Source organism: Zeus faber (assembly GCF_960531495.2).
Source record: "Zeus faber genome assembly, chromosome: 7".
Taxonomy (NCBI): domain Eukaryota; kingdom Metazoa; phylum Chordata; class Actinopteri; order Zeiformes; family Zeidae; genus Zeus; species Zeus faber.
The window spans coordinates 16,175,250-16,202,814 of NC_137203.1; the positions used below are offsets into that span (position 1 = coordinate 16,175,250).

Below are 27,565 nucleotides of genomic sequence, written 5' to 3' on the forward strand. Positions count from 1 at the left end.
ACACTGCCACCGGGGGAAAAAAAAATACTATTCAATATAAGATCCAACTATTTATATTATATCTTATTATGTCATTCTATTATATATTACGTTAAAGGCACAAAACCCAATTGAAAAAAAAATTATCCATATGTATATACAGTATGCATATGTATGTATGTATATGTATATATAAGCGAACTGTATTTTTTTTATTGCATATAAAGCGTGTTAAAAGTATATTTCTACACAATTGTGCTTTTTTGTGAAAAGTCAAAGGGAGAACCTTATATCAACGAGGAGGAGAGGCGTCCAAGCAGCGATGGTGGAGGCCTCGGCCATACAGAGAGGGAGAGGGGCGGTGAAGAGGAGGAGGAGGGGGAGGAAGGAGAGGAGGAGGAGGAGGAGGAGGAGGGGGAGGAGGAGATCCAAGCCCAGGATTTTGGACAATCAGAGAAGGATCAGGAATACATTGCCGATGATCCAGAAACCTCTCAAGTCTACACTGCAACTGAAACCACACTTTTGTCAAGGGAAAAGCACACGCCAGCAAGAGCACATGCGTTGGTAATTGGGGATGTCTTGATATTGTAAATACATGAATTTAAGTGAATAAAAATATAAACTCAAAAAATATATACACTTTTCCATACTGAAAGTATATTTTTAAGTTCATAACATCTGTTGCATTTGTACTTTTTTTGTGAGAATACTTCAAGTGCATTTGTTGGTACTTATTAACTGAATGTACACATTTAAAGGACAGCTTTAGTATACTAGCCATTCATATTAATACAACTCAAGTGGTTTCAGTTGAACACAAATTCAGTACATTCAGTATGAATACATATAAAAGTATATTTAGTATAGAATACTTTGAGTTAAGTTAAGTATAGATTTATTCACATGGCCAAGATAGTTGTTTCCTTCAAACCGCAACTTCAGATGTAGAACTCTGATCTGAAATTTTCTTCCGTTCAAAATTGCCTGATCCAGACCCTGGAATGGTGCTTCGGGGTGAACGGCGCTCTTCCCGTCTTCTATCTGCAAGCCGGTGATCAGCTTGTGATCATGTATGCCAGTAGCCATGTTGGCGTCATTTACAACCACACCTCAACCTCCCAGCATCTACTCCAGGTAAATATTCCCCCGAATCCCCTGCATTGAATGACTTTGGATTCAGGCACCTGAACTGAGAGATGGCTTCGTTACAGCCAGTGCCGTGTAGATGTCTATTTTAATCGTGTACCAGTGTCACGGAAGGACTTAATTTGCCAAATCTCATTGTTAGATATCTCTCGTCTCTCTAGGGTCACAGCAACTCCATCTCTTGTTTGTGTGTGAGTGAAGACAGGCGCTGGATTGTGACAGCCGACAGAGGCCATCAAAGCCTGGTTATCATTTGGGACTCCTACTCTGGGTAGCTCTCTGTCCGCTACACATATGAAAATAATGCGACTATTTATGTTTGTATCCTGTTTTTGCTTTTTTATCGGATTCTCACCACATAGGTATTTGGTCAATATTTCAGGATTCCTGTGCAAACTTTGTTTGACTGCCACCCTGAGGACGGGGTAGTGTCCATGGCATTGTCAAAGGATGCAAAACACCTTGTAACCCTCGGGGCCGAAGAGGTCCAGGTCGGTCTCAGAGTCTTAACTCTTTAGGGAATAGTTTTACCTTAGAACAGGGTTTAGTGGTGTTAAATTTGATCAAAAATAAGCAAACGCTACACGTGACACTGTCTGTTTAAGAGTCATGAAGAGTCATTTAGTTCCATTTTAAGTTGTCATGTTCATTTGGTGGCGGGTGGTCTTTTCACAGTGTGTATGTATTTGGGATTGGACAAGTGAAAAAGACACGCCTTTGTGTGTTACAAAACTGAGCCCTGAATACAGTTCTCAAGTAAGTCAGTTTATAGTTTGTTCCTTCATTTTATTTCCACGGTAGACTACAGACATCGCTGAATGACTTTTTTTTCTTCTTTTTTTTCCAGAAATACATCATTTTTAATCCTCATGATTCCACTGAGTTGGTCAGCAATAACGACAGCCAAGTGCTATTTTACACACTTGTAAGTGCCACTGTTACATTTCACGGATGTGAAGGCCATAGAGAGTTCATATCTGTGCCTTTGTAAGTCAAACTCATCTGTTGATATATTTTCAGACCAAGGAAAGCCTGGAGTACATCGCCCCTGAACTCCATGACAAGGTACAGATAATATCCAATAGATATCTATGAATATATCTATTGCATACTAATCTATCCATGTATTTCTATGTCATTGAGTTACAAGAGCAATCTTGTGAAAACACAGAGGGAAGTGTGCTGATTGGTGTCCCTCCCGTGTTATTGCAGACGTTCGACATGGTTGTCGGCTCTTTCAGCCAGTCTGTGTTCCACTTGGACGGGCTTCAAGCCCTGACAGCCACTGCTGCAGGAAACCTCGTGCTGTGGGACACCACCATTACCAGCACAACCAGAAAAGCCATAAAGCTCATCCCCCTGCAGAAGGACGCCATCACTGTGCTCACCTTAACCGACAGGTCTCTAGTGCCAGGAACGTTCATAGCATTATATGTTTAAAATGTGACTACTCGTTTGTGACAATAGCTTTTGTCTTTTCATTTCACAGCTGCATTGTGACCGGCGACATTCTGGGGCATATTAAATTCTTTGATGAGAAATATAGGCTTTTGTTCTGGTACAGTGAATTTGGCCTGGATGCAATCGCATCGGTCTCCTTTTCAAAACTCTGGTCGCCCCGATGTAGTCAGGGCTACAATAATAACGACTGCACTCTGGAGGCTAAACCTTTCCTTATCAGGTATCGTCACAATTGCCCTGTCAATGTGTCCAGTCTTAATGGTCAAATCTGTTTTTCGTGAATACAATAACCCACAAATAGCACACTGGAGCTGTCTTATTAATGTGTTTTTTTTTCTCCCTGTAGGAACTTTGTTGTGTCAACTATGGGCTCAGCAGTGGCACATGTGAACACACAGTGTGGAGCGGCGCAAACCCTGCTGTATGAACACTGTGAGCCTTTGCACGCAGTGGCCTGCCATCCCAAGCAGACCATTGTTGCCATGGGTAGTCACAGCGGCAATTTGAAAATGTGGGACTACAGCAGCAAACGGGTCATCTGTAGCCGGGCCTTAAAAATGGAGAAGAAGATTCAGTGTATGACGTTTGACCCCCAAGGTGACCTAACAAACAAGTGCTGTTACATGTTGACACCGTCACACCGCTATATATATTTTTTAAATTAATTGATCATTGACTATATATATATATATATATGTGTAAAATGTTATAAAAATGTATGAACAGCAAAATATCATTGACTGCCTCTCTCTATATATATAAAATTAAATAGCCACTTTTATTATTTTTCTGGAATATATTGCTTATATTTTGTGTGTAAGCAGGACTTTACCTGGCTGTTGGCTTTGCCAGTGGAGCTGTCCGTATACTGGACGCCTGTACTTTGCAAAGTGATCCGGAGAAGCGTTTTCATTGCACTTATGATTGCATCAGTGAAATCACTTTCTCCCTGGACTCCATGTATCTCGCCACAGCGGTGAGAATTTAAAAATACATGTATTTAGTAATTACTACAGTTACCGCCAAGTCCTTTATAACACCTAACAAGGGCCCCTGTTCAGTTGTTAAGACACACTAATTAATAAAGCCACCAGAGTAACAAACTTGAAATTCACCGGCTTGGCTCTTAAAATGTGCTAATGAATCGTAACTTAAATGTTTTGGTGTTCTGGTGGTAGGATGTTGGAAAAGCGGTGACAGTATTCTACATGCAAACTGAGAATGAGTTGCAGCATTGGAAGTGTTTAGGAAGACACATCTCCCACTACGAGCCAATCAGAAGCATATTATTTGGGGTGCACCTGGATAGTAACAGAGCTAGATTACTGTCGCTGGGCATGGACCGCAGGCTGGTGAGTTGCTGTTATACAAATTAATATCATAATATTTAATATCATAAAATAATATACAAAATTTTGGTTCGTGCTCAGCCAATAACAATGGGTTACAATCCAGATTGGCATTTTAAAGTGTGGCTGTTTTTTATGAATCTGCATAATAGGTGGAGTACGATCTAGACAACAGTAAGGAAAACCAGCTTCTGCTTCTAAGCTCTGAGCGCATCGAGCAGAGTGCTGTACCTTCCTACATGACCTGGTACCCGCCCCTCACCACCGAGCGCTTCCTGCTCACTGCCTCCGATCAGTACAAGATGAAGCTTTTCAACACCACTACCAAGATGTGCAGGTCTGCCCAGTTCTGTCATGCTGTCGTTTGGTGAAGTTGACTGCAGTCTCCCATGTTTATCCGCTGTTAATTTGCCCATGGACTTTTACAGAAAGACTCTCCTTGGCCCAACATACGGATCTCCAGTTGAGAAAATGATTGTTCTTCCAGTGTTTAAGGAAAAGGGTACAAGCTCATACTACCTGGCATACATTACAAAGGACATGGTAACAGACTGAATTTTTACTACGTTTTCATGGTATTTTTTCCCACTACTAGTGAGAAGCACGTATTTAAAACATTTTCTATTGCTCAAGTTAGAGTTAGGTGGCATATCTATATAACATTAATACAGCAACACAGAAATAGATTTCATGTTGTTTGTTTATGGAATACCACAAGGTTGTTGAACTTCATCAAAATGCATCACAGTAAAGCTATGAAAATTGTATGTTCAATAAATGTCTCTTCCGGATTGGTGATAATGTTATGATATTTCAAGCCAGAATGTTCCTGTGTTTTTTTTTTCCTCTCAAGGTGGGCGTCCAAATTCTGCCCCTTGATGGAAATCCCTACAAGTCCAATGCTTTGATCTGCCATCCCGTGAGAGTGTCTGATTTGGCCTGCTCCTATGACGGTCGATTTGTTTTTACCTCTGGAGGATCTGACTGCACGGTCTTCTCATGGGAATTAAGCATTAGGTGAGGATTTATTAATAAGACCTACTTGGGCAACGTATACTGGTGTGTATTGCTTACCTATGTTCCCTGAAGTGGAGACATCCACACTGTCCTCTTGTGAACGCAGTGCTGCAGAAGCAGCGGCCACACTTGGGGGGAAGGACCTCATACCCTTCTACTCTCTCCTGGATGGAGGGAGAGAAGGGGCTTTCTACAGAGTGAGTTAAACATCCCTCCTGTATCTTTATCTTTACAAGCATGTTTTTACAATAGTAAATAATTCCACCTGTAACTCCACTCATCCATGTCATGAATTTGGTCATTATTAGTAAAAAATCGCTAATATTTATATTAGCACGCGCTCATATTCAAACACTTTAATTGTGAAGCACTTAGAATGGTCATACCAACTAGCAACTAGAAGAGCAAAATATACATGCAGTCTGTTTATTATTTCCGGATATTATTTATTTACTACTATAATTTATGTACTATTCAGGGGCATTTGTAACTTTTCTGGGCATTTGTGTTTGCAAAAAGTATCTGTTTTTCTTTCTTTTAGGAAATGGAAGACTTTTTCTTTTACTGTCAACTTCGGTATCAAGGCATCGACTCAATGGAGGAACGACATTTGTCGACCAGAATAATCTTGACTGATGTCCCTTTTGTAATGAGGGCACTGGGTTTCTTCCCTACTGAGCAAGAGGTACGGTTCGTTCAATAAAACATTGCAGGTGTGCCCATAGTGGACCGGTTTTGTGTGGCTTTATCTGATCATAATAAGGGTGTATAGTCTAAACTGTGTACACATTTGTGACAATAACACGGTGTTCAATATATATTATCATACACTTTATATGCATATAATCACTCATAAATAAATCATTGCCTTAGGTGGAAGACATGCTGAACGAGGTCAAGTTTAGTAAATACGCCGAAACTGGGAAATACGTGATTGATATCGACCTGGTGGAGTTCATCAAGTTGTACATCAACCACCGTCCTGCCTTCGGCATCTCCCGGGAGGAGCTCGTTCAGAGTTTTCAGGTTCTGGGGGAGAGCGATGCAAGGGGGCAGCCTGAGCTCCAGAGACAACAGATGATGGAACTCCTCCAAGGCAGAGGTACGGTACGAACCCTTCAGCCGGGGGAAAGATTTTCACTTCCACATGCAGCACCGCCATCGACTGCAACAGCCTCCTTTTGCTGTCATTTCTGACAGGGGAACGCATGACCGAGGATGAGGTAGTGGACTGTTTCACTACCCTGTTAGGCCTCGATTCAGGAATGGGGATACTTGAGCATGGGCCCGATAAGCACGGCGGTAAGTTGCAAGGGTTTTTTTCTTGTGTCGAGTTGTGTGGAAAATTGTGGCAAGTTTGTTCAGGGCAACGGTACAATAAAACACGAAACAGAATAAACCATTTTAATATTGACATTTAATATGACATAAATAATCAGTGTGTGTGCGTGTGTGTTTGTGCATGTGTGCGTGTCTAGAATATTCACTGGACGCTGCCATTCCAGACGTCATAACCATGGAGACATTTGCAAGCCATATTCTGGACTTCCCCTCGTGTCAAAAGAAGAGTGAGAAATCATCCCCTACAGAGTGAAACGACAGACATTGTCGTGCATTGTCATGATCAGGTCTCACTGCGTCTGTGTCAATAGCTCCCTGGCGCATTAAGATGTATCTTTTTCGTCGTTTTCTATCTTAGATAAGTGTTCGAAAGAACAGATAACATTTTATGACAAAACTGAATCATTTGTCGTCTCAAATGACCATTTCTTGATAAACAGCCTTGTTTATTATCAATATCATGCTTGTCTCAGATTATTGGTATTTATTGGTGTGATTACATCTTCCATCACAGGCAGAACTTTGTCTCAGATTATTGGTATTATTGGTGTGATTACATCTTCCATCACAGGCACGTTGCTTATTTGCACAGAGAGGGAAATCGAATGTTTTCCTCTTTAAACTATTCATTATAGGTTATGGGTTTCCAATTTGTGGCCATTAATGACCAATTAGCATTTTGGAGGATTGGATTAATTCCCAAGGATGGATACAAAAACAAGTCCTCTTGTTCCATGGGAGAGTGTACGATAAAATATTTGATGTCCTGGTCAAACTATTTAAACCAGGACATGTTGAATGTTTATTGTGTTTATTCTAAGTAACAGGGTATGGATGGTTCGTTCAGTTGAAGAAGCAACTAGTGATGCGAGACTCTCAAAAGATTCGTTCGTAGAGAACAAATATTTTCAATGACTCAAGTCGGAGGTCAGTCAGACAAAACGAGTGATCGACTCACAAACTCAAATAATTTCATATTAAATAATAACTGAAGACGAGGCTTTTGGCGTAATTCATATTGAGTCTGAATGATTTACACTTTTCATTCCACCAAAATAAATAATTTTATATTTAGATGATAAGTAAATTACTTTTGTGATTCACACTTTCCAGGTCTCTGCCGAAATACACATTGGGATAAATATGATAATTATAATAAACAACAGTTTGAATTCTTCCGCTTCAATAAATCATCTTGACCGAATTAGTCGTATTACTGTTCCTATCGCTCCCATGAGAATTCCCTTCACAGCCCGGAGCCAACCGACTCTGGCGACTCTGGCGACTCTTCGCTCGGAACTGCTCCCTCGCTCGCCGTTGTTACCAACGGAATCAAATAAACGTGGAGTTTGAAAAAGTGAACGACTCTTTTTTTTTTTCCCGGAGTGACTCGACCCAAGGCAGCGAGTCCCGCCTCAGGCCCTACGCGCTCGTCGCTTGACGTAGCGCAGGTGCGGAGCTGGGCCGCCCATAGGACGCGGTGTGCGCTGCGCTCCTCATAGCGCGCACGCATGCGCGTCTTTTGGTCGCTAGGCGAAAAATAAATCGACCCATTGGAATGAAAACTGGACCGCTGTCATTACTTGTACAACAGTAACACTGTTTATGGAATTATTATTTTAATTTGCTGCCTCACAGCAAGACCGTCCTGGGTTCGATTCCCGCCTGGGGCGCTGTTGGCACCGTGCTCCGGCGGGTTATCTCCCAAATAGGAGCCTTTCTGTGTGGAGTTTGCATGTTCTCCCCGTGTTCACATGGGGTTTCCTCCACCTCACGTCAGTAAGGACCCCCACCAAAAACATGCACCCATCATCGTCTGACCAGCGATGGACACTTATCACCTGGTCCCCCGAGCGCGTCCACGTATGCTGCCCACTGCTCCTGGCTGTGCCCACGGAGGAAGGACAAGCCAGGATGGGTCAAATGCAGAGGATCCATTTCACCGGCCACCATCAAAGCGTGTGTGTGTGTGTGTGTGTGTGTGCAAGCACGTGTTGTAGTGTTGCGTGACGAATAACGACTGTTTCTTCTTCTTTCAATGACAGTCGTAGTCATGATCATCACTTGTAGGTGATATCTAGAGGGCATTGGTCATATATCGATCATCATCTCCGATGCATTTAAACACACACCTGGTCTGCCACTTGGAAGGAAACCTGTTTCCACGACGGGGATTCCTTTCCAACCTCCCGCCGCACCAGCCAGGACGGCTCGTGGGGCGCGGGGCGATCCGCGCACCCCCTAAAAGCAGCTTCCCCTCCATATCGCACGGACACTTCCGGGCTGCCTCACCTCGCGTTTCGGGTTGGGGGGGGATGACGTCACGGCGCGCCGCGCGACCAGAGGGGGAAAAAAGTTGCAAAACTTTTCTTCCTGCGCGGAGGTCGCGCCTGCGCAGATCCCACGCACGCACCAGCGCAGCGCGCGCCGCCTCCGCAGCGAGGGGCCCTGCAGTCAGCTGGTCCTCGTCTACAGCCGACAATCAACTGCAGCAGCAACAAGTTGGGATGAACAGTCGTTTTTAGCTTTTACTTGGGGGGGGGGGGGAAGATGAACGAGGAGCCAACCCCGAGTCGCTGGCTTAAGGCGATATTATCTTGAAGCTGCCGTGGGCCCCAGGGCCACCACATGAGGACGTTTAGTTCCCAAAACTTGTACAGCAAGCCGAGTTAGCTCGCTGGCTAGCGTTAGCTATTTGTCTGCCGGCGACATGGCCACTCGAGAGCTGCGGCGCAAATACCGCCGTCCGCCGGCCAGCTTCAAGCAGGACGACGACTCGGACGCGGAGGAGCCACACCTGGGACTGAAGCGCTCCGACGGCTTCGAGTCTCAGGTGATCCACAGCGGCCACTTCATGGTGTCCTCCCCTCACATCGAGCACCCGCCTAAGAAGGGGTACGACTTCGACACGGTCAACAAGCAGACCTGCCAGACGTATCACTTTGGGAAGACCAGTACGTCCCACATCTCGATCGACGCTTCACTGACCAAACTGTTCGAGTGCATGACCCTCGCGTACAGGTAAACACACCCACGCCGACGTCCGTGTGAACTTTAACGGTTACTACTGCATACTAACCCGTTACTCTGGGGAAGTAGCTGATAAGAATGTATTTGCCCGGGTGTTTTTTCTTCTTCATACCACTGATTTGTTTTCGTTTCATATCAAACATATATTTCTCATCACAGCAGGTTATGTCAGAACACAACAATTCCATTAAATCCACATTTACTTAATAGTTCCTATCTGTAAACTATCGGCTGTTGATCAACACCACAGGAATATCTGGTTACTCCTATTCTCTAATAATACTCCAATGCCTCTGGGTACTAAATATTCATTAGCTGAATTTCAGAAAAATAAAAAATAGAATGCGCCCCCTATATAGCCTCGGGAAGTTATGTGGTGTTTTGTTGCTGCGATGTGTTTTAAACACGTTTCCACTTGACCATGGTAGTTACGTGCTTCTTTTGTATTTGTCTTCCAGAGCTGGCATGCCGAATTATCAGTGTTTCCAAACACACATTTTACTTTTATTCTTTATTCTTTATTTGGATCCCCATTAGCTACCACTTAGGTAGCAGCTACACTTCCTGGGGTCCACACACAACAACACATGAGACAAACAAGACACACAACAAACAAACAAGCTGTATAACACATGTAAAAGAACATGTTCAAGACAAGTTCAAGTCAAGTCAAAAACGAAACATTAGAACCCATCAAATTGCATTTGTTCTTAGTTGTTCAGGTCGGTTAATTAACGTTGGGGTTATTATTAATGTATGTCAATAGTCTTTTAAAACTTGCCAGACTGGGTGCTTCAATGATCATAGTTGGTTACTCGTCACCACATTGTGATGGCTCCATAGATCTGCACACTGAATCTCTTCTGGGTTGTTGTTTAACTTGCCAGACTGGGTGCTTCAATGATCATAGTTGGTTACTCGTCCCACATTGTGATGGCTCCATAGATCTGCACACGGAATCTCTTCTGGGTTGTTGTTTAACTAGATAAACCCGAGAAGCCTGCCTTGTAGTGTGGCTGTTTTGGTCTCTCTCTCACATTATTTAGTTGTGAGTACATACAATTTGGGTGTTTTCTTTAAAAGTTATTCTTAAAGGAACTTATTTGATTGCCTGCCTACCTATCCTCTACTCTGAGCCATGAGAGACTGGCATGCATTCTCTCTATACTCTGCCTCACACTTAAAGGACGGGGCAGTGCAAACCTTGCAGCTGAGCAGCAGTATTCTAGGTCAGATAAAACTAGTACCTGTGTCACGAGCACTCTAGAGGCAGGGGTAAGAAAAGAGGAACATCTTCTAATACCCATTTTCTTAACAATATTTTCATGTGTTTCACCCATGATAGCTGCCCATCAAGTGTGACATCAAGCAAATTTGCCTCTTGAACCTGTTCAGTATCCGAGCCTTTGAGTGATAGGGACAGCTGATTATCCTTATTGGTGGCATACCCAAACATAATACTTTTGAATTTTGCTACATTTAAAACTCTGGTTAAAAGTCTGTTCTCACATATCCAGTCGAGTAATAGTTGCTGTTATGTTATTATGTCAAACAATGGTGTGTGACCAATGTCTATTAAATGTCTATGATATGCTATGTAAAACACTCCCTGTGCAAACAACTCCCTGTTTGGGTAAGTATTTGATTGTGTTCGTTTCCGTGTTCTTTTTAGTGGAAAGTTGGTGTCTCCCAAATGGAAAAATTTCAAAGGCCTGAAATTGCTGTGGAGAGACAAGATCCGTCTAAACAACGCTATCTGGAGGGCCTGGTATATGCAATGTAAGGGCCACACACTGAATAATATGGATACCAATCAACTGTTTAACATACTTGCAAATAATTATATTATAGTACCACAGTGCTTACATAGACCCACTTAATGGTTCATTATTTCACTGTAACAGAGCATTATATTTCTGCAATGAAATGCTCTCTTTTTCTTGTTAACTTCTACATTCCCATCCATATAATTTTATATAATTCAGTATAATTTTTAACAAACAAATTAATAGATGTGTGCACATTCTAGTCAAAAAATTCACACACTTAAAGGAATTTCATTATCCTATTATGATGATAATATTGATCTGGTTTGCCAGACTGAGAAGACATATGAAAGGGTTTTTGTATTGTGTGTTGTACAAATGTGAATGTGACTAGAAAATAAGGGAGAATAAAAATCAGAAAAATATCAATGGGGGTTTTCGTGAGTTGTCCAAGGGCATTGAACTTGATAACTAGCTTTTTGGCCAGCTAAGATGTGAATGTTCTGGCTGAGATTTTGTTTACTATTGTAACCGATAAAAACATATTTTATACAGGCATTTTTATCAGTGGGTTCTACCACACACTCACAGGACATATCATGAATTGTGTACATTGGTGAATTGTTATCTAATTACAGATGTGGAAAGAAGGGAAAATCCTGTCTGTCATTTTGTCACTCCATTGGATGGAAATATGGACTCCGAAGTCAATCGGCCCGCAGAGGTAAGGGTAGTATAAGTTAACGCTGTGTTATTGGAATTGGTGTAAAACTATTTAAAACTAGGGAAAGTGTGCCCTTTAAGCCCACCTAAATCTGTTTTCAGGCATTTCCAATACACATTCTTGATTTACACAGGAAAATGTATTTATTGTCAAACATTTTCTTATATGAATGGATTGACACATCTCGAAATGTTTATCTTCTGTACTTCTATATGCACTGTACTGCATCTGTACTTCTATATGAAATGACTGTAGAAATTAGAAAAATGTCTTCGTAAGGGCTGCAAATCATTAGGAAGTGTTTATACATGACATCTACACCCTACCTTGATATTGGAAAATGACAGGTTGACTTGCAATAAACTATTGCTATGAGGAAAAACATGCATTAATTGGTTAAAAGAAAGAAAAAAAAAGTTAGATGTTGGTGAATTTTGTTTTACTTAATAGTTAGAAGTGGGTTAACCGTACTTACTGTTGTTCACAAGGAACTAAAATTCTATTGTTTTATTTTTGTAGTCATTACCAGGGTTCATTGTGTACCACACTCAGTTGCACAATCATTTCATAATTTATTTACTTTTCCATACCTCTTTTATCTTTTGTAGGCTGTTGTCACAGAGGGCAAATACTGGAAACGACGAATTGAAATTGTCATAAGGGAGTACCACAAGTGGAGGACATACTTCAAAAAGAGGGTAGTATATTGGAATTGTGCACAATTATTTCTATATATTTTGCTCATATAATATACCTGTATAATTATATGAGATGTTATTAACACTGATTTTTCTTTCAGTTACAGAAGCACAAGGATGATGATCTGTCAAGCTTGCTCAAGGTATGCTTCCATTGTGTCTGACCATTACTTATATATTACATATACTATACTTATCTCTTAAAAAACAAATCTGATTTTAAATATTAACACGGTTAAGTTCTTGTTTAACATCAGTATTTGAAGGGTGATGTTAAGGCCTGCTCCATTATTGTCTTATTATTACCATTACCGTCATTACCATTATCGTACTTAGTATTCCCCCCGTAGGCCAAGGGTAGAGTTTTGTATTTAGTGCCACTTGTGTTGTGATCACTTGTTTGACACTAACTCTACCTTTAGTTTTGTGTATTTTTTGTTGTGCCCTTTTTCTAACGTTGCATGCTTTGTCACTGACTTGCTTGCTTGTTGCATTTTGGATGCTGAAGGGGCCAGAGGAGCAATTCACACTGTTTGGGGAAGTTTCTCCAGACACGCTCCGTGTCTCCCTTTATCAGGATGAAGAGATTGCTGCACGGCGTGTGGTTCGTAAGAGTCATGACTCACCTGTCCCCATGGAGATGGATCCACTTTTTGACATGGATGTTTTGATGTCTGAGTTCTCAGACACATTGTTTTCTACGTTAGCTTCACACCAGCCCATAGCCTGGCCCAACCCCAGAGAGATAGGTGAGAGAATTTAATTTTTATTGTTTTTCTAACGTCTCCGTTTTCTCAAAATTACCTATGATGAGAAATAATTGTTAGTATATTGTAATAATTAAGACGTAACTCATCACTGTTATCCATATCCATATTATTATGTACATACGTATTAATTCAGTACAGAAATATTCCTTCCTACTATATTAGTATTTATGCCACTTAGCCCCTGCCATAGCCTTTTGATTTATCTTGTGCAAAGAGCAAATTCCTTATATTTTTTATATTGTGGTATATTTTGTTGTTTTTAGCTTGACATATGCTACTTGTCTGTCTGTCTGTCTGTCTGTCTGTCTGTCTGTCTGTCCGTCTGTACAACAACGCACCAGCCCTTCCTTGTATATGAAAGCCAAATACACAGATTATGATTCCGATGCTGTTTGAAATAGGGCTGGGGTTTTGATCTTTGAACTTTGAACCCTCCTGTCCTGCCTGCCGATGCTTCTCTACCATCCACAGCTCATGCAGGAAATGCAGACATGATCCAGCCTGGACTGATCCCCTTACAGCCAAACCTGGACTTCATGGACTCCTTCGAGCCACTGCAAGGTAGCGCCGAGGCTTATTATGCAGATACTGTAGTGTAGCGCACACACTAATAGTGCACTCTCTTTCAGGACCCTAAAGCTCACTGTAACTCATGTTCTAGTAACTCTACTACAGCAGTTGACAGGGCCTAACCGTAAAAACAGCGTAGCGTGTTCTACTAACAGCTAGCTAACATAGAGACTCTTGTTCCAGACTTATTTCACAGCCTCCGTCAGCCTGTCTTCCCCTCTGTTTCCCCCACTGCATCATCTGTCACCCCTCTACCCAGCAGCAGCTCTCAGTCACAGGTAAACACCGAGTCAAAGCTAAATCCTTAACCAATATCCCACCATCACACAGAAGGCTTTTATTTTTCCTCTTGAAATTACCATTTACATTTGCTGGACGATTTATTTTTATTTTTTCAATATTCCTGAATTATCCAGTTTTTCCCAAATACCAGGTGCGTATATAAGAATATGCTTCATCAAAGTGATTTTGTTTAATCATCTCATGAGTTAAATCAGTATGAAAACAAATTATGCATCTTAGAAGTAATTTAATCGATTATAGAAGACAAATTACCCAAAACATATATGTATTTTGTGTCACTGTTAACAAGTAAAAAGTCTCTTGAAAGAGTCTTGGGACATACATCACAAATATGAAGTGAAATCCAATGTTGAGCTATTTTCTCTTTCATGCTGCACAAACAACAATACTTTTCGAAACATCAGTCTTTTAGACAACTTGGCTGGCTCAATTACCGGCTAATGCAAGTTCCATCTTGTATTGTATTGTCATATTTTGCCAGAGTTAAGTTGCTCTTATTCTTCACTATATCTTTCCAGGCCCAGTTAATGTCCTCCATGCACCTCTCAACGAACCACATCTCTGCTCCGGGCCCCCTGCCCATCCCCCCACTCATGGCCAGTCAGACCAGCGGGACGGACGACAGTAATTCGGCATATGCATACATGCCTCTCTTTCCTGACCCAGTGGCTTCTAGGGCTGAAGCAGAAGCCTCCTCAGTGTCTCGTGCCCCCCTGGCACACTGTCTGTCAGGGAGAGGCCTGGCCCCGCCAGCTGCCCTGAATAACGGCTCAACAGTGATCAAACACGGGGCTTCCTCCGCTGTAGCCCCTGGCGATGCTGCCTTCAGCCACGGCTCAGAGTACAGCCCCCTCTCCACACAAGCTCCACCTCAACCACAACCAGCCCAGCAGACCCTGGCACCGTCGACTGTCGCCCCCCTCCAGCAACCACAGACCTTCGCTCTGCCTCGACCCATTCAGCCCTCCGGTGCTAATAAACGTCACATGCAGAGGATCGTCCCAGCGAATGCCCTCCCTCCCCCGCATCTCATCCTAGGTCTAGTGCTTTTCCCTGAATACATTAAAGTAAATCACATGTAGAGTTTAATTATTCTCATCTCTGTACGTCTCACTGAAAGGCATTTAGGCTTTGTATTTGTCGCTCTAAGCATGGCAACACATGATATTACAACTTGTTTTGCCTGGATTGTGTCATGAACGACGCCCTCTGCAGCTGCGTTGAAAGAGTGTCATTTTATCTCATGACCACAAGATAGTGCTCAAGAACTTTTTCTACTGACTTATTTACGTATGAGTTGGAGTCATTGCTAGTTTTGTGTCTTACTCCTGACCAGTCATCCTTTTTTTATTTTTTATTTTCCAGGCCCATTTTCTGGTCCTCCCAATGCTGTGATTGTTACACCAGCCCCTTTGAAAGCAGACGTGGTCCCCAACACTGGAATGGTCATCGCCTCTTCCGGTCTTGGAGCGGTATGCTTTCGGCAGCAGTACCTCAAAATGCTATTTAGTTTCAATGTTTATAAATCATACTTTCGAATAACTTTTAAGATGCCTTTAAATCATTTGCACTTGTGGAAAAGGTTACAGGGATCACTATCAGCGTAAAGAGTTTTGACATCTTAATGAAATGTAAAGAATTGTTCTCCCCATCACTAACTCAGTAATTTGTTTACTCTAAGTGGTTCTTCTGAAACCAACTTTTGCATCTTGTCTCTGTCAGGCCTCTGGGTTTCATATCGTGCCCCAGCCACACAACTCCCAGCAAATGGTTCTGAAAGAAGAGACATATTCTTCTAGTCGCAAGAACCAGAAGAATGCAAGTAAGGCATTCTCTGTGTCATTTATACACTCAAGAAATATACCGCTCACAGCATTCCTGGTATCTGTGTTACATTTGGTATCGTTTTCTCTAACGCACACACTGTGTGTGTGTGTGTGTGTGTGTGTGTGTGTGTGTGTGTGTGTGTGTGTGTGTGTGTGTGTGTGTGTGTGTGTGTGTGTGTGTGTGTGTGTGTTAGTGCACAGTCGACAAAGTTCATGTCAAGTGTCACCGTGTGGCCCAGATCAAGTTCCTCCTTCTCAGTCAGCGCTTTGCAGCACAGACCTTGCAAAGAGCGAGCCCAGCCAGGTGTGTGTTGGTACTTTGCACTTCAGTCTTCATTGATTGGTGTGTATTGCAAAGACAAATTAATTTGCGCAAATTAATTGTGTCAAATGGCATTCATCTTTTTACGCGATTTTAAACTGCAGTCCTGATGCTTTAGCGTAAATAAAGCTCCCAAAGGCATTTTTCTAAACACCACGTTGTCAGTAAGCAGTGTTTAAAAATAGATAAATAAAAATAAATGGAGAAATCAAATGGCTGTCGAGTGAATAGGAATACATCACATGAAGTATTTTCATTTTTATAGTTTTTATATTTCATCCTTTTTTTTAAATTTTGTTTTTGTAAATATTTCAAATTGCTGATTAAAGAGACAAACAAAATTCATTTCGTTTTTTTTCCCCCCTCTCCAAACTGTGTGCATGTGTTTGTCAGAGTCGGAGAGTGAGCCACATATCAGCCGAGCAGAAGAGACGCTTCAACATCAACGTTAGTTTTAAGATGCTGTGCAACATGGTTCCCACCCTCAAGTCCCAGTCAAACGTAAGACCTCATAATCCTGGATTGTTTTCTTGTCTGCATTCATCTTTTTACAGCAAGAACTTTGCCCCCAAGTTAACTCTCGAATGAAATGTTTAAAATAAATCAGTTGAAGTATTCAGTCTGTACCAGGCCTTAGAATACAGATTTGGTCGAGTGTGTCAATGTCCCCGGTGGTGCGTTTTGCTCTTAGATCAGCAACGCAGCCACCTTGCAGAAGACAGTGGAGCACATTGGGAAGCTGCAGCAGGAGAGGCAGCAGATGCAGGAGGAGGCCAGGAGGCTGAGAGAGGAGATTGAGGAACTCAACAGCTCCATAAAGTATTTTCCCTTCTCACAGTGTTCTCACTTTTTATTTGGTTTTATTTTTTTATTATTTTTTTTAATCTTTTTACTCGCTTCTGTTTTTTGTTTTTTTTTCCTCCCCGCAGCTTGTGTCAGGAGCAGCTGCCCGTGACGGGGGTGCCCGTCGCACGTAATCAATTCAACCACATGCAGGAGTTCGACAAATACGTGAAGAGCCGCACTCTTCAAAACTGGAAGTTTTGGATTGTATCCTTGAAGCCTCGCTTTCGAGTCGTCTTTCTATTTTCACCGTAGATGTTTGAGAATGTTGCATCAGGCTCTGATGTGCGTTTCTGGCCATTGATTCACGTAGATATTATTTGTTCACCGCAGGACCTCGTTTCCAGGCTTGCTTGAGGTTAATAATGCATTTCAATTATTATTCCTTGACCGTCTGTTCCAGTTCAGCATCATCATCAAGCCTCTCTTTGAGTCGTTCAACGGCACCGTGTCCACTGCAAGCAAAGGAGAGCTGTGTAAGACCACATTACAGTGGCTCGACCATCACTGCTCCCTCCCTGTGCTCAGATCTAGTAAGTGAGACTCTTCATCCCCGTGGGGGAAACCAGTGGGGGGCGGAGGGTAAACATGAAAAGCGCGATACGCCTGTAACGACAAGAGGCCGATAACGCACCAACACGTCACCTTCGTAAAGTTCTCTGTCACGACACGTGTTTAGCTCCGGCGCTGTTTCGACAGCTTCAAATGGAGGCAGGGAGTTTTTGTTTCATTTACTTGAAGTATGTCATGGTTAAATGGCTGGAGTAAAGCAGAGTCATCAATCAAGCAAGATATTTCACACTCACCACACGCAATAGCATTTTCCCTCACTTTGACTCAAACAACTTCCTTTCTCGCCAAAACCGCTAAATTCACAAGAGAAGCCACAAAAGCGTTTCATGTCAGAGATCCATATCATCAAGCCGCTGAAAAATACTGAAACTCGGGTGTCGGCAGAGAGCCTTACCAGGAACACAGAAGCCTGTCCCTCAAAATGTTCTGCCTGTTTAGATCATCTAGAAAGGTTCCACAGTGGCTGGGATCGGTGGGGTGATGTACATCAAAAAAATGTTTTTGTTGTTGTTTTTTCAGTGGTTCTCGGCACACTCTGTCAACTCAGCACCAGCACCTCCATCCTCAGCGACCCGTCCCTGCTGCCCCAGGAAGCCATCCAAGCCGTCAGCAACGCTCAGAGCCGCTGCGCTGACCCCTCGCCCAGCTGAGGAGTCCCGGGAAGCCTCTGCGTCTCTGTCTCCCTTCGATTCAAGCGCCGTGAGGATGAGCAGCGCGCCTTGCAGTCCTTCCACGGGGCTCCTTTCCGTGTCTTCCACGTCCCCTAGTGCACACTGACACAGGCCTTTATTTGCTTTGTGTACATGTACCACGGAATGTTCCTCTTCCCTCCTTGGAGTAAACAGCCGCCGTCATTGTTTCTCAACAAACCTCAGAAGTCGCCTTTATTCCACACTTTGTTTAAATCGTGGCAACAGCACCAGGTTCTCTCCTTGTCAGCGTAATCGCCTTAAATATCTCAGTGGGAGGTTCTACTTGTGGTTATTTGTAATTTGCTTTAAGAACAAATAACATAATGTAAGTGGAAACGAAAGCTTGTGATGCAAACCTTGCTGTCGGCATCATGTTTTTTTAAAGGGAATTTTTTTTTTTTTTTTTTTTTATGTATATATAATTTTCCTGGTGATGTCGGGGTGTCAAACCTTTCAATGCGGAAAGAATGAGCATAGACTAAGTGAGTAGTCGAGTGGTAGCCCTGTGAGCTGGTGTCATGATTCTGGTCCTCCACAACACTGAAGTAACACACTAATTCTTCTCTGAGGTCATCTTTGGAGTGTATTTGCTCCATGCTGTGATAGCGCGCCCCATGGACCTTCTACCGCTTCTCAGGTGAACTTATTATTTCTTAGTTTACTTGGACATTTTGAGGGTATTCCGTCTATGCTGAATTTTTACGGAATCGTTTTGCAGAAGGTTCCTCCGAAAATAGGTCTTCCCTCCTTGGTATCTGTAACTTGGGCTTTTCACAGGGAACCACTCATCACACACTGCAGTACCACTATGGATGTGTTCACATGTACAGTATAACAGGTTTAACCCGATGCTCAGGGCTAGACTGATGGGTGTGATTATGCTTTTCTATGAAACCAAATGAACAAATCAAATCAGGAATATATTTAACGGAGGTTGTTTAATGTGACACTTTTATTGTGTTCTTACTCATTACGTAACCCTACCATGTGGGCTCAGTTATCCTACAGCAAAAACGATCTAGTCCTGCTCGTTCCACTTTGTTCATATCACAACACAGTGCATCGCAACAGGTCAAAAGCCATATCAAAGGAAAAATTAATAACCAGTCCATTACGTTTGCCCTTTTTAGCTATTTACTTTGAATACTTTGACAAAGCACACCTTTCACTGCTCAAGGAATGTGACAAATTGTATATTGTTTTGTCATTTGCCTCAGTTGTACAACATTTGAATGTTAAATGGAGGGAAGTTTCCTCTGCTGGGTGATTTCGCGTCTTTTACGGTCCCATCCTCTTTCCGATATGCTGAGTGGTTTATATCAAACACTCGGGGGCGAACTCACGAAAGGATTGCGCGGCTTTTGCTGCCGCTAAACCTGCTCAGAGTGTTGGTGGTAACTGAAGCGCATGTAGGGGGTGTCCCGTTTGAGAAGCTTTTCCTTATTTTTATTTTATTTTTTCTTTGCTTCAAATCATGTCATCATCTTTTACAGTCTGAAGGTGTACATTTGGAAACACCAATAGCACCGACAGACTGGCATATTCAATCCCAGTGCTGCTTGAAGTTTTGAGGGCCACCTCTGCACCTCATCCGTCAGGACTTATAGCTCGCGGTCTGAAAATTTCATTTTTCTCCTCTCTGCCATTGTCCCGCCTACTGTGTCCTTGGTGCAAAGCCACCATTTCTATCAACTCATTAGTGCAATATCTTTCATGGATCCGACCGTGAGATTGTGGTTGCAAGTGACGCGAAATTCACGCTGCTGTCAGTGGCTGCAATCCATTCTTAGTGAGTTCGCCTCTCACTGTGCTGTTTGTTGCTGTATTTATTTCTCACCTGGAGAAGCCTTCATTCAGAGTAACTCAGTTACACTATAGAATAACAGACTGTTGACAGGGATAGTTGCTTTGTGTGTTTGATTTATCAGATTGAATGTGCATGCTTTAACGTCATCCTTCACAGATGATTGCAGTCGCCTTTATTGGTACCAAAGTGACTTTACTTTTTTCGAATATAATAATGCTGTCACATTCAGTAAATACTTATTATATCATCGTGGCAGGAACAGGAATGAAAAGTGACCCTCGATGCCGGGATAGAATGTCGCTGAAATTTAAAAAAAAAAATGAAAATGTTGGAAAGCGCAAAGTTTTTCAAAATGCGGAATTATGAAAAACGTCACGATTTTGTTGTGCTTTGTGTTTCGGCATGTACGCCCGGAGAATGTTTAGTGTTCTTTGCCACAGTGCCTGTAGTGGTGCGCCGATAAGTCGTGCCTGCGCTGGCCTTGCTCATTTTCAGAGTCTTTGGGGTTCTGAAGGAGTTTGACTGACAGGCCACTGTTGACTGTTTTTAAAAACTAGTTCTAGGAGGTAGATGGGGTAACACACAATACAACATAGTGTGTTCACTCCGTGTCTGGTGTTGTACATAATTCATCTGTTTTTAAGGAGTAAAGAGGTTTTATGCTGTGTCTCGATGTTGTGTTTTCCTTTCTAATATTTGTTCCTGTGTTTAGCCAGTGAGTTTGAAGATCCCTCCAATAATGTTGAGCCACAAAATGAAAAAATAAAACAAACAATCTCATCTCCCTTTTTTGTTTTTGACATGGCTGTAAAAGACTCACATTAACTTATACCTAGTAAGCCACTTCCAAGTTAATTCACATTCAAAGCCATGTCGATAAAATTCACCAAATTACCCAAATATCTAACACCTTTGGCGAAAAATTAAGTTCAGTCGAGGTCATGTTGTACCAGCTCAGCAGGCTGATTGTTCAGTCTCTTGTTCAGACCTGGTGCTGTCTGTGTAGTTAAAATTGAATTCAGATCAACAAGGACTTTGACTGGACTGCTGTAAAAAAAAGTTAATACATTTTATTTTTATGTTTCTTAATGCTGCTATTGCTTTAGACCTGTGCTGGAAATCATAGTCCAGCTAAAAGGTACACAATGTCTTCAATGCTTCAGCTCTTCAGTGGTGTTGAGTCTGTGGTCATCCCTCTTGTTTCTTTCTGAGAAAACACCAGCAGTAGATCAAGATGGTTGTTCTGCGTAAAGGGTTCAGTCAGCGATTGATGAAGGCCTTGACATGCGTCACTACACGTCTCTTCCGCTCTGGATCAGTGGATGACTGTCGCTGTTTGTTCTAGTTTGTTCTTGAAATTTCCACATGGTTGAATCTTTTCATTTTTTTTTATTTTTTTTTGTAACGTCACAAATGTGCCTCTGTGCTTTGATCCGCTGTGACCGCTTGGCACCGTTTGTGCCAGCATTTTGCCTAAGAATAGGATAAATATAGGAAATTCGATTGTGGCAGAGAAATCCAGTCGTCACGGAAATGGATGAAAACAAATTGGGGGAATTTCCCACGCGGCCCCGCTCTCCGGACTTTGTGACGTCACTACTCATACCCAAAAAGAGCTGGGCGTTTTACTTGCTACAGTCTGGTACAGGAGCGAGTGTCGGTGAGTGCTTAAGAGGAAGAGGAAGCACACACACACACACACACACACACACACACACACTCACATTTTCCTCAGGCATTGTCGACTAATTCAACAGTGCTCTCAAATGACCAATACTTGAATGTTGTTTTTCTGCTCTTCTTAAATGATGTTTCAAATTCATTTTCACATTTTTTAAACATTACATGGGTAGAGGCTCATTTTAAGGGGGTTTGTAATCAGAACTTTTTTAAATTACATTCGTGCATAGACTTGGGCAGCATTAGATAGATGGACAGATATAAAAAGAATTCCAGACACAAAATCGCATAAAAAGTTTATTTTCAATCTGAGTGTTACATAGAATGACAAAATGGGCCTCACGGTGGTAACAGATTTTTGGACTTTGTCCATTCCATATGTGTGAAATAACAAAAAAAGGAAGAAGATGAAATATAAATAATAAATACAATAAAATAAATAAAAAATAAATAGTTAATATAAAAGATAAATATGATCAATATGATGCTTCATGATAAATATAGTCTTTACTTTTGCATCATCTTCCTGAAACCCTTCATCCACACGCGCACATTATGAAGGATTCTCAACCCCATTTTCTTGCTCTCATATAGGTCCATAGAATTCACGTAATCCGGGGCGCAGTTGTCCGGCACGTCGGACGTGTTTTGGTGTCGGCCCTGTAAAAGCAGGGGAATGACTTGGAGCTGTTTTTCTAAAAGCCTGACATCCTCCGCGAATTCGTCGGATATGAACTCCTCGGTAATCAGAGGGAGGTGATCCCTCAGGTACACCCCAATGGCGCAAGCGGACGCGAGGATCTCTCTGGTGACGTTCTGCACGGGGAGGGTGATTCCCTTCAAGGGCTCCGTGGCATCCGGCGGCTCCCCCATGAAAACCTTCTCGATCTGGAAAGAAAAAAAAAAAATGTGTTCCTTGGTGACGAGAGTAGACCCTGCTGCATTCTAAACGCATGTAGGCCTGTGGAGAAGGTACGTTCGACCGAGGGCACAGAGTCAGAATCTACCCTTTTTTTTCCAGCATCTATGGGTTTTTTTTTTCCAGCAAATGGAACGAACAGGGAGACGACCGCTTTGTGTTTGCTCTCCCTCTCGTGACCTCTCCTCAAATCATAAAATAGGCTGTTTTTTTCGCGTAGGATCTACCTTTTTACTTACATATGTCTTTTTCTTGAGCTCTATGTGCCTCAGCATCAGGCCGATTTCATCTGGGTGAGAAACTGGCATGAGCATGGTCCCCCTCAAACAAAGCCACAGAAGCAACCCTGCAAAATCCATGCAGTCAATGTTTATTTTCGCGGTGGTCGTCAATCAAAAACACAAATGACTTACCCGTGCAAGGATAGAACACACAAAAGCACTGAGTGGGTTTCACAAGTTGGAGGAACGGCCTTTTGGCGTCGCTTTACCTTGAGTGAGAGTCATGGTGCAGATTGGGTTTGCCAATTAATGTCACAGCTCATGGATTTGAACATATTTATACGTGCGTTTCCTGGGAGTGGACTCGCTGGGAAATTCACGGCTTAATAATCACAAACTTCAATGGATATGATGCGTCTGTAAATAGGTTGGCGTCACCCACTTGAAGGGTATCTGATGAAGCGATGGTTATCTGTCCTTCCTTCCTATCTGTCCTTCTATTGCAAATCTAATTTTGATTAAAAAAAAACGTGTCGTGGGAGATGGGGGTATTCCTGTGATTCCGATTTAACCACATATATACTAATCACTTCACTTTGAGCTTAAACCCATAATCAATTTTTGCAAGGCATAAACAAAATGTATGTCTTTAGGTTGGAGGGCACGTCGTCATCGAGTTCCAGAACTGGGACGTGTGGCGTCATGCGAGTGGGGTTGTTTTTTTCACCAGAGGTTGCCAGGCAACCTGCAAACATGATCAACTGAGGAGGATCTTTTCAGTGACACAGAGGAAACTCCTCGAGTAGGAAACACTCTTTCCTCCTCCGTGCCTACGTGTGTTTTCTTCGAGGGATGAGTGTCCACACGCTGTCCTCTGTGTTGGAAAAGCATCTTCAAACCCTGTGTCTCCGTGACTTTCCATGTGGACGTGGCAGCTGGGTAAGTGTAGAGGATGGGGGTTTTTTTTTTTTCATTTTTGTGTGTGTGTGTGTGTGTGTGTGTGTGTGTGTGTGTGGTGAAGATCTGATACAGCCCACAGTGGAGGATGCTTGTGATCTACGTAGCTTGACAAACCTCAACCCCCTCGTGCAGAGCAAGACGGAAGGGAGCGAGCATGAAGAGCGGCGCCGGGGCCAAAAGGACAGGGCGCACGGGCCCGACAAAGTGGACCAGGGAGCCCTGGTGGAGCTCCTGACCTGCCCCCGCTCCCCCTGGCAGCACGAGTGCTCCTGGAGCCCCCAAGCCCCCGCCCTGAGAGAGCTCTCTGTCACATCCCCGAAAAGCGTCCGTGGAAACACAGTTTCAACCTATTTTACTATCCTACGCATTGTCGATCAAGACGTGAGTAGTTAAATAATACAGATATATTTTTTATATTTCTTCACCACTCCATGCTACTTTCATATTGGGAAGTAAATCCCAAATTCGCTGAATAACCATCTGCACATAAAAACGCTGTTTACTTACCGATCATTTAGACATGACTGGTGAATATTAGACACTGTACTTATTCAGAATGTGTTTCCTTTATGTCGTACCTATCAGGTGGAGGTCATTGATGACGGCCTCCTAAAGTTCTCCAACTTAAAGGAGTTGTTTCTGAGTGCCAACAAAATCTCTCAAGTCCACGGAGGGCATCTCCCTTGCTCTTTGAGAGTAAGTCACAACGAGGGAGTACGTCATGGTAAAAACAAGGATGCTCGAGGACGTTGGCTGGTCTACGTTGGACATTTCTGTATAATAGCAAATAAAACCCTCTGACTGTATATATTTGCTCCGAAGGTTTTGGAGCTCCACGCCAACCAGTTGTCGAATCTTAAAAGTCTTTGCCACCAACATCTTGCTCAGCTGCAGCACCTGGGACTGGGTTCCAACTGCCTGGGTTCCAGGGACGATTTGCAGAACCTCACAGGAACACACTGGTCTTTTTTTTTCTTCTTTTCTTACGCGTTAATGCAAGTCATTTTAAGGGCAAACAAAAAAAAACATTTTGTCACCCTTATGTTGTTCTTTTGAATAATATATTATTATCCAGATTTTTGTCACTTACAATCAAATGGTCTTACTCCTTACTGTTAATTCACAGATCGCAGTCAAAATTCGATGCCGTTGCATTTGGATTTGTATTCCCTCACCCCAACCCCAACCCTCCTTTGGACCCAGATCGCCGAAATTAGTGTATTTCATCCACTGTGCCGTGAGAGCTCTCTAGGTGTTGCGTGATTGTTTTTGAATTCCTCTTGACAAATATATAATGGGAAATTAGCCCTTGTGTTGCGAGATCAACATTGCAAGGCTGTGATAATCAATCCATTCAAGTGAGAACAGCAGCTGTGTTCACCAGATTTTATGTAAAGCTTCACACCGTGTGTGTGGGATGAGGTTTCTAGGGCAAAGTTCAAGTTCAAGTTTGTGGGATGAGGTTTGCAAGCAGCAGTACATCTTTGTGACCTTTTCAGTTGTTAACAGTATAGCGGTCGTGGGATTACTTCATTATAAAAAAGAAAAAAAAAAAAGAAAAGTGGGCCATGACAAAAAACAAGGTTGGGAAACCCTGCTCTACATAGGCGTAGGGGAAGGTGGTGCATCAAAGTGATTCTAATTCTGACATTTCATGGTACTGTATGGTGATATGATGTGCCTATACCAAAATACAGCCAAAAAATCCAGAATAAATGCAGTAAAAAAAAACAAACACTCTCATAATTAGTTGCCACTTTCCAATGGTCCATGCAAACTACGCCCAAATCCTATAACAAGGCGGTTGTGATTTATTCACCGCTTCCTACAAACCCGACGTCGTCTCTTTCGTAAATCTCGTTTCCCTCCAGGCCAGGCTTGGTGTCTCTGGACCTGAGCTGGGGTGACTTCCAGGACCAACGGCCCCTGGTCAAGGCCTTGGCCACCCTGCCCTGTCTCCGAAGCCTCTTCCTGGAGGGAAACCCCATGACCCTCGCCCCGTCCTACCCCGGCTTGGTGATCGACAGCCTCCAGCGGCTCTGGTACCTGGACGCCGTGCGGCTGACCCCCCAGGACCGCCATCGCTTCAGAGGCTTGGTCAAGATGAGCGGTGAGACCTGAGATCCGATTGCCTGCCGAATCGAAATGTGCTTCCTCGTCATTCCTCCGGTTCTTTTTCCCCGTTAGATTGCCTTCGTTTCACGGAGCGCCCTTTTAATTCTCTTGTCGGCAGAGCTGATGGTGATCCCGGCTGCCGCCACAGTGAGCGTGAACAGGGTGCGGGGCATCCCAAAGCCACCGAGCGAGGAGGAGAGCGTGATAGAGAGCCCCATCGTGGAATACAGCTATTTTGTTACATACGAGTTCCTCGCCTGCGGACAAGCTGGTAATGAGGTATCACCTCCCTCACTGTCCTTCTGGATTTCAGCTTTTTCAACTTTTCCCCCTCTCAATTTAGAGAGAGGAAATATGGACAAACCACCTGACTGTAGATGGCTGACACCTTATATATGTATATGTATACTTTTTATTTTTTTGCAGAAAAGGGGCAAAGATACTGATATTCACAAAAACCCAAACAGAGGTCCTGATAAAGTAGCAGCGAGCAGCTCTTCCAACCCAGGCACCGCAGCTTTAGTGCCGGACAGTGACGCCCTCCCAGGTAAATGTCTAGTTCTGCATTTAGAAAGACACCCGCGGAGGGTCGCCAGGGATCACGGGGGGAGGGAGGCATCACAAGGCCTTGGACAATTTGAGGCGTTTGTTTCCTGATAGTCAAATATATGTTCATAAATCCACATGTGTTCATGTGTATTCTAATATTAATTGTAACAAAACCATGAATATAGTACACATCGATCAGCCACAACAATAAAACCACTGGCAGGTGGAGTGAATAACATTGCTCATCTTGTTACAATGGCACCTGTCAAGGGGTGGGATGTTTGAGGCAGCAAGTAAACAGTCAGTTCTTGAAGTTGATGTGTTGGAAGCAGGAAAAATGGGCAAGCGTAAGGATCTGGGCCAATTGTGATGACTAGACGACTGCATCAGAGCGTCCCCAAAACGGCAGGTCTTGTGGGGTGTTACTGGTACGCAGTGGTTAGTACCTGCAGGTGGTCCAAGGAAGGACAACCGGTGAACCAGCGACAGGGTCATGGGCGTCCAAGGCTCATCGATGCGTGTGGGGAGTGAAGTCGAGCCCGTCTGGACTGGTCCCGCAGAAGGGCTCCTGGAGCACAATTTGCTGAAAAAGTTACTGCTGCTATGATACAAAGGTGTCAGAACACCCAGTGCATCACAGCCCTGTCCCCCTGTCCACCGTCGAAAGCACCTACAGTGGGCACATCAGCATTAGAACTGGACCGTGGAGCAATAGAAGAAGGTGGCCTTGTCTGATGAATCATGTTTTCTTCTACATCATGTGGATGACCAGGGTTAGGGTCCGATCAGATGGAGCATTTTTGGGATGTGCTGGAACAAGCCCGATCCATGGGGGCCCCACCTCACAACTTACAGGACTTAAAGGATCTCCTCTATCTTCGGTCAACACATGATTTTTAAA

The 27,565-nt window shown here is 43.1% G+C and overlaps 3 protein-coding genes across 5 annotated transcripts; all 3 read left to right on the forward strand.

Moving 5' to 3' along the window:
* Positions 1–301: 301 nt before the first annotated feature.
* Positions 302–6,549, forward strand: cfap251 (cilia and flagella associated protein 251; the record flags this gene model as incomplete). The annotated part of the gene is made up of 20 exons (XM_080004220.1): positions 302–340; positions 976–1,116; positions 1,290–1,399; positions 1,511–1,619; positions 1,804–1,884; positions 1,976–2,053; positions 2,149–2,193; positions 2,341–2,528; positions 2,618–2,809; positions 2,936–3,186; positions 3,414–3,565; positions 3,768–3,941; positions 4,091–4,275; positions 4,367–4,481; positions 4,792–4,955; positions 5,062–5,152; positions 5,497–5,640; positions 5,829–6,057; positions 6,156–6,257; positions 6,434–6,549. 20 exons carry the CDS (start codon positions 302–304, stop codon positions 6,547–6,549), a joined length of 2,706 nt encoding a protein of 901 aa, XP_079860346.1.
* A 2,354-nt stretch (positions 6,550–8,903) lies between these two features.
* Positions 8,904–20,887, forward strand: mlxip (MLX interacting protein). Of its 3 annotated transcripts, none has more exons than XR_013844255.1 (17): positions 8,904–9,317; positions 10,999–11,105; positions 11,731–11,816; positions 12,425–12,514; positions 12,616–12,657; positions 13,023–13,263; positions 13,756–13,845; positions 14,038–14,132; positions 14,676–15,195; positions 15,523–15,629; positions 15,880–15,979; positions 16,178–16,287; positions 16,699–16,806; positions 16,997–17,124; positions 17,235–17,355; positions 17,557–17,681; positions 18,241–18,381. XR_013844255.1 is itself a non-coding variant. In XM_080004357.1 (17 exons), exons 1-17 carry the CDS (start codon positions 9,007–9,009, stop codon positions 18,369–18,371), a joined length of 2,517 nt encoding a protein of 838 aa, XP_079860483.1. In that variant the 5' UTR covers positions 8,904–9,006; the 3' UTR covers positions 18,372–20,887. The 3 variants fall into 3 exon arrangements, 2 of the variants coding, with proteins under 2 accessions (XP_079860483.1, XP_079860484.1); XM_080004357.1 differs by having other exon boundaries at positions 17,552–17,681; positions 18,241–20,887; XM_080004358.1 differs by having other exon boundaries at positions 13,092–13,263; positions 17,552–17,681; positions 18,241–20,887.
* A 3,005-nt stretch (positions 20,888–23,892) lies between these two features.
* Positions 23,893–26,627, forward strand: LOC307233008 (leucine-rich repeat-containing protein 43-like; the record flags this gene model as incomplete). Its single annotated transcript, XM_080004221.1, has 7 exons — positions 23,893–23,979; positions 24,133–24,381; positions 24,586–24,696; positions 24,823–24,962; positions 25,872–26,110; positions 26,234–26,386; positions 26,542–26,627. 7 exons carry the CDS (start codon positions 23,893–23,895, stop codon positions 26,559–26,561), a joined length of 999 nt encoding a protein of 332 aa, XP_079860347.1. The 3' UTR covers positions 26,562–26,627.
* Positions 26,628–27,565: the final 938 nt, after the last annotated feature.